General features: G+C 39.7%; 1 protein-coding gene across 3 annotated transcripts in view; it reads right to left on the bottom strand.

Moving 5' to 3' along the window:
- cacna1g (calcium voltage-gated channel subunit alpha1 G) overlaps positions 1-12,107 on the bottom strand; it is a 289,865-nt gene that overhangs the window by 188,248 nt on the left and 89,510 nt on the right. For all 3 annotated transcript variants that reach the window (XM_088070554.1, XM_088070553.1, XM_088070555.1), the window contains exon 3: positions 2,946-3,058. In XM_088070554.1, the coding sequence (XP_087926680.1) occupies positions 2,946-3,058 (113 nt within the window). The remainder of the gene's footprint in view (positions 1-2,945; positions 3,059-12,107) is intronic.

The raw sequence follows: 12,107 nt of genomic DNA, 5'->3' as shown, positions 1-12,107 counted from the left end.
AATGTGTCTTACTGTCATGTGTTGGTGTTGTTTCTTTCAACACGATGACTCAAACATCAAGTCAATCAACAGTAAAATCATAATAAAAACTCAGACTAAACTAGATGACTAAACTTTCAGACCTTTCAAACTTTAACTCTCTAGTTGCTTTAGTGCTTATGACGGGAGCAAAGGAGGAAGAAAGGTGACGTAGTATAAAAAGCAAGCCCGATTAAGCAGGTCAGGGTTGATGGATGGGAATCTCAAGATTAAATTGCCCTTTTACTATAGAGCTGCTACAAAGTCCCTTCTTTACACCGTCTTTGCAGTTTTTTTATACAGAACCAAACAGCGGCAGCATCATGCCGCTCCAGTGTGTAATTTAAGACAGCATGCTGGCATCATGGAAGCAAAAGAGGCATGACGAGAGTGAAGTCTAACACAACAGTATCTGCCTCTTCTGTGACATATAACAGATGCTTTGGAAGCCCTTTCTGAACCATAACAATGGCAAAATATGACAACAATTGTTTATCACTGATGTTATACAGTGGCTGATCTTTTCCTCTGCTCAGAGGGTAAGCAGGTCCGAATCACATTGTTGTTTCAATTTGCAGACATTTTCAGCTGCTGTTTTTCCTCTTTGAGTTAGCCACTTCTTTCTATCATCAGCTTCTTAAATCTCCCGCTGTAGGTAACACGCATAACACAACATCAAAATGTCACTCCCATTCTGTCCCTTTTACATAGACGTCAATTCGTTGCTGTTGCTTCCTCCATTGCTGGCACAAAAGCGAGACAACTCTGTCCCCCCTATCCGCAATCTTACCATTTGTGCAGAACGGCAAGGCAGCATAACACCACGGTATTACCACCTTGAAAAGGCTGTGCAAAAAAGGTTAATATTGACAGTGAATGTTCATGAAAAACCTCTCTGCTAGAATGCTGAAGTCTAGCATAGTTGGAGCTTTACCCAAACGTGTTGGGTTTATAGCTTTTCTACATGCTCACGCTCAAAGGTGGGGTGAAAAGCCAGCCTCATACAGAGGGGAGAGACTCAATATCCTTTAAATATGAGGACAAGAGCACATTTTCAGACAGTCTCACCGGTAAGATAGATGTGACCCGCCACCTGAAACTCAGCAACAAGTCGGCCCAACACAAGTCGTGTAAACAAAGAAAAATCCATTTTTTTTTAATTAGTGATTTTCATTTTTTTGCAGAATATGCAAGCTGAAATCAAGAAGAAGCCATTCCATACTTCAAATAACAGTATTGGGGTCTTAAAACCAAAAACTCTGTATGTGAATTTGGGTTGTTTTAGGGGAAAAGCCAGTTCCCTTTTGGGGGTGTGGTGATACCGCAGTAAATTAGCATACTGGCTTTCTTTGGCTATTCATGTGCTTTTGTTCCTTTTTTCGGCATATCAGCTGCACGTTAAAAAGGAACCACATAGCTACTTGAGCAGCCGCTCCTGCATTTAAAGTAGGCTAGTACCTGTTACTGCTGTGTGGAAGCTGTGTGTGTTTTCATCATTGGATGAAGATGGAGCAGGAAAGAACTGAATCAGGCCTGTTATAGCGCAAATCTTTGGCAGTAATTCTTCAAGAAGCCAGATCTTCTGGTCATGCTGACGCCGAATCACTTCTGATTCTGAACCCAAACTAGAGGATGAAACTGAAAAAATCTACAAGAGCAAAATGCTACGGACGAAGAAAGGAGAATTCTCTCCTCAGGACACAGTCGTGTAGCCGCAAACTTTCTCCTGAGCTTATGTGCAACATACAGATGGATTCTTTAGTGGCCAAAAGAGAGTGGCAGGACATGAGAATGAATGGACACCCTGAGGTGAACAGGCGTACAGTAGTTACTCCTGAGATGACAACATCCACCAAGAAACCTGCGACGAACTTGTTATCTGATCGGAGGCAATGAAGTCTGCAGGAATACTTTTCAGTTTCTTATAGATAACACAACGTAGATAACTTGGACATTAATGTAAACTCACTCTATGTCAGGTACAAAGTCACATACAGGGATTACAAAATGTTTTTCATGCTAGAAACTATCTTTTAATAATCCACTGTGAGTTTCATTAATGGTCAAGTTATCCAGCTAGCTAGCTCAGTATTGTCGTTTTGAAAATGCAATGATACGCACATCGAAACTGTGAGCATCTGCTATTAATTTGAATAACACACCAACCTGATAATGTGAATAATGTGTGAATGACACAACCATGGGTACATGAATAAAGTATTGACTGTCCTGTGGGCTAACGGATGTCACTGATAGCTAGTCTGGTTGGATTTATGTAAATGTGATGCAAATGAGCAGCCACTGTTACCTGGCTCCCCAGGTAGGTAAGCATCTTTCAGAATCTTTGAGGCTGGATTTCTCACAAAACTAGTTTGAGGAGCGCCTACATTAAAATGGCCACATCTTCTTCAAATATTTTCAGATTTCCATATGTTAGACATCGTTGGAAAGCTTAGAAAATACACTTTCAGAATCTGTAAATAACTAAAAATGTCCCTCTGGCAGCTTGTTCCTGGTTTTTCCATGGCTGGACACATATCCAGTGAGTTGGACTTACTTGCTTGAAAATAATAATAATAATAATTTAAAGAACCCTGCCGTCTTTCTCACGGCTGCACAGCTGGACAACCACAGTGGGAAGTGGGTGTGAAAGTAGGATTGTTGGTTTTGGAAAGTTATGAAAATGTCAGGTACAGTATGGTGTCTGTAAGTGCAATGATGCACACACGTATACTGATATTCTGGAAATAATGGCTTGAGCATCAGTATCAGGACATACTTAGATATGGTTTGTAGTACCCCACAGCTTTTGGGAAATAGAAATTAAATCTGCTCTTGCTCACCCTAAATTTTCCATATTAGAGAAAGAGAAAGAGTTAAGAAAAAACACATTCAACCTTAACATATGAAGCCACAAACTGTCTTACCTGAAGGATCTTGCACCTCTCAGAGTCGCAGTCGATGTCCTCACAGGGATGAAACATGCCCAGTGTCACACAGTTCAGCAGGATCACCAACATGGACGCTCGCTCGAACCATGTGGAGAACAACAGTTAAGGAATATAACAAAGAAAGATGATAACAGCTTGCAGGCACATGACAACTCAAGAGGCTTACAGTAACAACAACAAGCAAAAACAATCTCTGTGCTCTCTCCAGTGACCTCATTATCTCATTCAAATGTATAAACTCTGAGAAAGTGATGCACGTTTATCTCTTCCACTCCAATTCACTATCAGAAATGTTTTTGAGAGAAGAAATGAGCCTTTAGAGGAATGTGGGAAGTAGGAAATCCCACCTGTGGCTGTTCTGAGTGGCAGTCATTGTTCCTATTTCACCCTGTTATCTAAAAATCTGTTTGAAAAGCGTGTTGGAAAACGTTCAGTGTTAGCAAGGGCGCTGCTAAGGCAGCTTACAGAGACTGTGTTAGGCAAAAAAACAAAAACAGAGGCATATGCTTAGAAACTGTAAGGCTGACTGAGAGGAGAATGAAGTATCAGGCTTAAGAGTTAGCGAATGTGAAGACATCCTGATGCATAGTGCATGACTTTTATTGACCACAGGGTCGAGTGGGCATTCCTAATGTGGTTAGGTTAAATGCCAGGCTGGGCTATGTGACACCAATCAATGATGAGATCAAACACAGATTAGGCCGCCACTGCCACAATATGTGCCGTCAGATAATGTGGGCTGCATCCACATACACATACACACACACATTATATAGACTGCTACTGCTTCCACAGTCAGCACCCTGCATCCAGCCTGGCTAACAATGTTAGACAGAAGAGACTCTTTGTCATCCAAGTGTATGTGTGTTTGTGTGTGTGTGTGTGTGTGTGTAAGCTCAGAGGAAAACGGTGCTTTTCATCTGTGAACCTGTGTGTGTAAAAGGGTGCACACAGGCTGTGAGGACAAACGACCTGTCCGTCTTTTATCGCATTTGCCGCCACTTGCTCATTCATCCTGCTGACCCATAATGCAGCTGGGTCAGCATGGCCCCAGAGCTGAGACACAAAAAAATTGAGTGCAGGACAACTGTGAAAGCCAGATTTTTTCAACTTTCTTCCTTTATGTTGGTCAAAGCTGCCACCCCAGGCTGGAGTTTCAAAGTAGAATACCAGACAATCTGATAAAAGCTGACAAAACAGATCTGTAGGCGAGAGCTAAACACTGAGAATCCCAAATATCTCAGGTGGCTTTGGAGATGGCAATTTTAGGGCTGTTTCTTCTTTAACAAAAAAAGAATCATATTCTTAAAGGAGTACTTTCTCTGCTGGAAGGACGCTATTTTCACAAAACTTGGCTGTGAAATCGGTGCAACATGACCAGAGACAAAGAGCTGTGGTGCTCACTTTTGCTCAAAACCTACAACTACCAGCGTGCACTGAACCACAGCCGACCAATAAATGCTCTCACTAGTGGGTGAAGTAATGCCAGTTGCTCATCCGAAAAACAATATGACAGCTGGCTGGCAACGAACAATCTTGTATTACAGTTAAACAGTAAGCTAAAATATGTATCTGAAAACATTTGAGGCAAGACACAGGCAACACATATTTCAAAACACAGAAAATAGCATGGTGTCCACTTCCTGTTCACAAATTCTCATGTCACATTTAAACAATGCATTAAAATATGCACTGTGCATAGTGCACAAAAATGTAGAAATACAATCTATAATTAGAGCAACAGCCTTTGAGCGAAAATTTGAGTTTGAGAGAGAGAGAGAGAGAGAGAGAGAGGCAGCTCCTTCTCTTGATCTGCTTCTATATTCTTTGTGTCTATAGTGGCGGGTATACAAAAATGTAGACATAGAATCTGTAGTTAGAGCAACAGTCTAGAGGCAACGGAAATTTGAGTTAGAGAGAGAGAGATGCAGCCTTTTCTCTGGATCCGCTTCTATGCTCTTTGTGTTCATGGTGGTGGGTATTCAAAAATGCTGAAGTATAATCTGCAGTTAGGCAACAGCCCTACAGGCAGCGGCATGTTGAAGTTGAGAGAGAGTGAGAGAGGTGTCTCTCTTGATCCGCTAATATTGTCTTTGTGTCCATGGTGGCAGCAGACATTTCAAAATAAGTAAGTACAATCTGTAGTTCGAACAACTATCAATTGTCAGTGAAAAAAGAAGCATTTTTAGAGGACTTAAATTGACAATGCAAACATGCCCTGAGAGTTTACATTCCAGCCTGTTTCACCACTGCCGCCTGCGGTCCTCGCACTCAGTACTGGACCATTTTCAAAAATAGTTTTTCCTGTTAGTCACTTAGACACAAAAACATGGTAAAAATAAGATCCAGCTTGAAAAAAACAGACCTGATCCTGTAAGTTTTGGATCGTGACAGTAAGCAAACTACTGCCTTTTGCATTAAAGTCAGAGTGCATCCACCAACTTCCAAAACTTTGCTTTATAGCGTGCAAAAGAAAAGACACTTCTCACTGCATCAGCTATGAACGTCGACACTGGATATGAATCATGTCCTGCAGAATCACCCAATTTGAGAGTAGTTGTAAGGGATACCGGGCTGGAATGTGATACTCTGTGGTAGTTCCTATATAGTATTGACCAGGAATATTGAATAATAGATGCAGGCTGGAGGAAAGTTGAGTCCGTGACCACAAGGCTCCTCAGTAGCATGAGTTGGGTAATGATGGTTGTGTCTGGAAGGCAGCACAGGATTATGTCACACACCGGAGGATGCACAGAAAGTTGTCTGAGTCCAAAGGGATGCAATTAAAAAGATCAGTCGGTATGGAGAGTGGGATCATTAAACAGGAAACAAAAGCTCAGACACTCTGGCCTGTTGTTTGAGAGCAGTGGCAATGAAAGTTTTAGGGAGAGCAAACTGTTGTTGACATGCAGCAGCAGTGTCGACAAAAGTTCACTGCCAAGGACTGGGAAGGTGGGGCTAATTAAAAATAATGAGCTGCATGTGTTGCCTTTGTAATCATCAACTTCTATTATAGCTAAACACAATGTTATTTTAGTTCAGTAAAGTTTCACTTGATCATTTCTTCAGCAACTATAAACTGACTGATTTACTGTATGTTGTTTCTAAACTGGTTTGTTTAAGCAATTATATTTCCTTCTCCATCAGAAATAATTCATGAGCATGGCATTTTTGATTACATGTTCTAATATATAACAAGATCTATTCTATAATCCATAACATGCTTACCATAACACAGAGAAGTTTTAAAAGAAAACAGCAAAATGACTACATTTCATGCCATGCTTTACAGTCTGCTGGTTTGTGTGTGCGACTGCTTTAAACTCAAAGGAGGCCTTTGTTATGGAAGCAAATAGGAGCCCTAAGTATATGAATTTTAACAGACACTGAATACTTAATATTGACATTTTAACACTACTGAATTCATAGCATTTAAGTATTTTACTTTGAAAACCATGTAACCTATCAGAATTTATTTGTTCTGAATTCACCTTAGTGAAAGGCTGATTTTGTTTTTCTGTGATTTTTTTTTTGTTTAATTTTTTTAATGTTCACAAATGAAGATCCAAAATTTCATATGATGCTATTTGGACTTCTTCAACTTGAATTTTTAGATCTTAATAGTAGGCATTGTAAAATACAAGTATTCAAATTCATCCTTTGAAGCTGCATGTTAATAAATTTCATATTTTAATTTCAAAAAGGTGAATTCGGAACAAATACATTTAGATACATGATTTTGAAAGAGAAACATTTCATTGCCACAAATTCAGTGGTGTTAAAATTTTTTGTTTAAATCCAAATTCTTAAGTCTCTTTTGCTTCCACACTCTGTTCCCCTTTTCCTAAAACTTCACATGCTTGTGGTGTTTGATAGATAATATTAGATAGACAACATCACAGGTCACTGAAAACTCTTTCTTCAAAGTCCCGTTTGCAAAACAAGACGAGTTTAATAAGCAGACCTTGTACTTCATATAATTGGCCCCTAAAAAATGAACACAAATATGAACAGCGTCACAGAATTTGCTGATATTGCCAGGGTTACAAATAGAATTTTAAGACTTCATAGAGTAATTGGTCTCTTCCTAATTCATGGTAGCAAAACAAATCTTTGATTTGACACTAAAAATGTATTCAGAACCTGTAAATTCGACTGATGTCTGGACCACAATAGCATCAAAAGTTGTCCTCATTACGGAGGACTGCACAGGTCAGCATGAATACTCTCACAACAACATACAAAGAAAACAAGATGTACAAGCACAACTACAGTACCTAGGAGACAACGGAAACAATTCCCACTTTATGTGTTGCACAAAGGAAGCCAGGTTTTCTTTACTTTAGTGTCAGGATCCGTGTTGGTGAGATTTCCATAAGAAAATCGTCTTGCCTCTCAACACCTTGAACAAGACGCCAAAAACTCTCTGCAATCATTCCTAATCACTGGATGGGCGTTTTTGCACTCAGCTTTCTGAACAATGTTACCAAAGACAGTCATCACAGTGAACTGCTGACATAAATACTGATGCTGAGGCTGAGGATCATTAGCGTCTGCTGCTGTGGACAGAGGGCTTGTCTGAAGACATTACATAGTCCATTATTTAGCAAAGCTGGTATCTTGCAAAGGTAACAATCAAGAGACAGACAGGTTGGGATTTAGGGAGAAGGACAATTTGCCAGGCAGGTTGAGTGACTGGTACAAAGACTAACAAGTCAAAAAAACTTAAGTGGGACTATATATTCTGAAGAGGAAAAACAATAATCTTCCTCTCGGAATACCAAGGAATAAACAACACAGTTTCAGAGGAAGACAACTCTATTGTGTACCCGTCCCCGTTAGGTAACATATCTGTATGATGCTAGCAGCACTGTCAATGTGTGTGCGGGCGGACTATCACTAACTGTTCTCGGCAAAGAGCTCACACTCCTGCAGCATTATTCTTCAAGGGATGGGAAGGCGGAGAGACTGTGTGGTGCGTAACACAAAGCCTTTATTTTCGTATTGAAAGATGCACTTTGCTTTTTGTTTCAATTACTTTTTTTTGACATGTTGACATGTCTGATTTGACAGATTATGTCAGAGCATTAAATTTGAATTATTTGGCAAAAAGCCCTGTAAAAAAACGAAGTATGCTAGGGAGATTTTCTGATGTACTTTGGAAAAAAAGAATGACATTAGAAGAGTCAGAACTGTTCTTTCTTTTTGTTATGTTAACTTTAGTGAGTCAGAATGATAAATTATCCATCTTTGCTCACTAAATCCTTATCTATAATCAATATATCTTTTATTAATAATGGATCACATGCCTTAACTATGGAAGCGGTCACTCCTTTTGACTTAATCTTGCACTTGATAGTGGGTGCAGACTGCTTATGAGCTGAAATCAAGGTGAAAAACAAAATTAGTGAACCAAAGAGGGGAAAAAAGAGATCACAGACTTACAGAAAAAGTAGATTACAGTCTCTTGCTTGAACAGACAAGGCTAGAAAACATATTTTAAAAGGACAATGAATAAAGTACTGTAAAGTTGGCAGCTTCACTCCCTGCCTTTGGGCACAGGTGTATAAAGCAGACATGTTTTACTGATGCACTTCAGACCCTGTCGACAAAAGAAGTTTATGAAATGTAATGTTTATTGGAAGTCTTACATAAAAGTAATTTATTAGCAGAAAGAAATCAAGGAGACGGCAATGGAGAAGGCCTGGGCAGAAGGATGGAGACAAAGCAACACATTAAATATGAATAATCTGACTAATTCGATCAATAACTCTTCCTCTCCTGCCCTCGTTCTCTTCCTCTGTCTCCCCAGCTGGTGGGCTATAATTAAACAATAAGGAGAGAGTGTTTGCAGTGTTCTGCCTTTGGTGCACACACACACACACACACACACACACACACATACACACCTTCATGGTGTCAGCATATAAACAAGCGGTGACGCCCTGAGGGATGGATTCAATTAGAGGAAAGATACACAAGGATATGCTCTGTCAAAACTCTGAAAGCAAGAAGCGTGCACTTAACACGCACACGCAGCGCACACACGCAAACACACATGCATGCACACAAATGAGTACATGCACACACATACTCACACAACAACGCTTTCATCAAAGAGGCAACATTATCAAACTCATCAGCACCTCAAAAAGTATCCTGTGTTCTGCTCTCATGGGTTCTTTCAGCTTTTTCCCCTTCTTTCACACACATACACGCACATGCACACACACACACACACACACACACACGCACACACACAGTTTAAGTCCCTTTCTTCTTGTCTAATGAAGGGAACACAATATGCAAGCCGTTATGTCCTCCCCTGCCTCACACCGCTGATTCACTCTGATTCTGTCCACTAATGATCTGACACCAGACAGCAGGACACAAACAACAAAGAGGAGAAACAGTGTGTGTGTGTGTGTATATTTATATATATGTGCAAGTGTGGCTCCAGAGGAAGAAATAAAGTAACATATTCAAAAGAGCAAAGTTTGGAGTTTGAAAAAGTTTCATCTCTCCAGCTCTTGTTTCTTTCATGAGAGAACATGGAATGAATCCTCAGCAGCGAGAGATGAGGTGCGTACACATTCCGAAGGCCGATCGATACGGACGAGCCTCTCTGAATAGATATTATTCATTGTGTTTACTATAACTCACACAGAACATGGTTCTGCATTTTCACACACATTCTTGGCTCTTCATACGCTCTTTTCTCCAAATCCATATCTCTCACCAAGGGGCTGTGCATGATATGGTACTACAGCTGCATAAGGAGCTGCTGTAAATATTTGGCACCAGCACTTTAGCCATCTAGAATATGATTTGTTGTGGAAATGATCAAGTCTACACTTGTTGCACATTAGTGAGTACATTTTGATTAAGAAATATGTCTTGAAACTTGAATTACTGCCTTGCTGTTGTACGCCTCTGTGCACCAGTTCTATACAATCAGCCTTGTTTCAAGGTGTGCAGCTAAGATGAGTGTCACCTATTCAGTATCTGACCAAATTTTTCAATGCTACATACAATGCTAAGTAATGGCCAGAAAAGTGTTTTTCTATAACATAATAGTGTCACAGTTGACCTTTAACCACCTGGATAAGAAATGTTAGCGCATCATAATTATATTTTATAAGACATTAGTGTGAAATTTTAGCAAACGAATTCTTAAATTATGGCCAAAAGCAGGTTTTATGAGGTCACTATGACCTTCACCTTTGCCCACCAAATTCTTACGAATTTATTTCTAGTCCAAATGGATGTAGGGCCAAGATTGACAAATTTCCCTCAAAACAGTCCCTTCCTTTCTTCAAATATTGCGATCACAAGAATGAGACAGATGCAAGGTCACAGTGATCTTGACCTTTGACCACTCAATCCTAAGCAGTTCAATGTTATGTCTCAGTATGTTTGTGTCAAATTTGGAGAAATTCCCACAAGGTATTTGAAAGATATTGTGTTCACAAGAATGAGATGGGTGCAAGGTCACAGTGGTCTTTGACATATGACCACCAAAATCTAAACATATCATCCCTGAGTCCAAGTGGGCGTTTGTGCCAAATTCTAAAAAATTCCCTCAGGGTGTCCTTGACATATGGCATTTACAAGTATGAGACAGAATAGGTGTGTCAGTGACCTTGTCTTTTCAACCTATAACAACTAAAATCCTGTCAGTTCAACCTTTGACTCCAAGTGGAGATTTGTGTAAAATGTGAAGAAATTCTGTTGAGGCATCCTTAAGATATCACTTTAACAAGAGTGGAACGGTACACAATAGGACAACCCCAAACATAATGCCTCGGCCATGGCTATCGCCAGCGCAGAGTCATACAATCAGCTTAAAAACCCCTAACAGATAGAGTGAGTACAGGAAGCATCACAGGAAGCATCAACAAACGTGAGACACCACCTTTCCACACTCCTAAATCTCTTTAACACTTCAAATAGGTGTTGCAGGTATATAATAGAGCATGTTATGTAACAGCACTGTATACATCACACCTATAATGTATTCAGGAACCAATATTGGTGAATACATTGAGAGAAATGTGACAGCGTTTTCACAGTTTTTATTATGTCTTTCCAGATTGAAAATGTAACACAATGATCTTTACCAGCCCAGTGAGGGAACTGTCAATCACAGACTGTATAGCGTAGGTATTCAGCGCTTGAAGTCCTCAGGCTGAAATAAATATACTGAATCAGTGGCGCTCTTCATTGGAGCTCCACTCATTAGTGACTTTAAGCATCATCTCAGCTGTGACATACAGTATGCATAACTCATCAAGTCATTACAAACTCAGGTTTGTCTGTTCATGCATGCAGATAAATGTATAATTCAAGTGAAGATTGCAATGTTGTGAAGGATAAAAATGTCAGGATGTATTTTGGGGAAATGTATAGAAAATAAGAATCCTTAGATGTCTATTTGATGAAACTGACAGCCATAAAAAGTTTAAGTTTGAATATATCATTCAGTGTAAACACCAGACAGCTTTATGGGGATATTTTTCAACTTGGACCCTATTTTCCCATGTTTTTGTGTCTCAGAGACTAATAGAGACAACAGTTTTTGAAACTGGTCTAATATTGACTGAGAGGACTGCAGCTATCAGGGGCAAAACAGGCTACAATGCTTGTTTTTGCCACTGGCAGGCTCAGCTCATTATTCTAAGTGTCTGACAACATTATGGAAAGGATCCCAACAAAGATAGATCTTTTGTTTGAAGAGTATGATCCCTTTTGTTTAACTAGAAACAGCCCTGGACTGGCATTCCAATGCACATCAATTAACATCCACTAAGAGTGCTTGTTTTTGCCACTGACAGGCTCAGATTGTTTTTATGTATAAAATATGAGGAGAGGAGTAAGAGGGAGGTCAGATCAGAAAAGCAGTGCGCAAAACAGTGTGTACAACCCGCATTTTTTTACATTTAAGCAGGAGAATTAAGAGTTTGTTTCTACCAAACCTGAGTTGGGGTTGTTGGAAAAGTGGAAAGATGGACCGAGACGATTTTTGTGAGTTTTATTTTTTTTCCAATTGACTCTGAACGAAGTGTGTTTTACAAAGATATGATTACTGTTTATTCTAATGGAGTCTGGTGGCTTTGACAAAAACCATTTGGGGCTGTT

Source organism: Plectropomus leopardus, chromosome 19 (assembly GCF_026936395.1).
Source record: "Plectropomus leopardus strain MGB_pleo_1.0 chromosome 19, ASM2693639v1, whole genome shotgun sequence".
In the NCBI taxonomy this organism is placed as follows: domain Eukaryota; kingdom Metazoa; phylum Chordata; class Actinopteri; order Perciformes; family Serranidae; genus Plectropomus; species Plectropomus leopardus.
The sequence above is the reverse complement of the archived record's forward strand: the minus strand, read 5'-3'. Positions and strand labels throughout refer to the sequence as shown.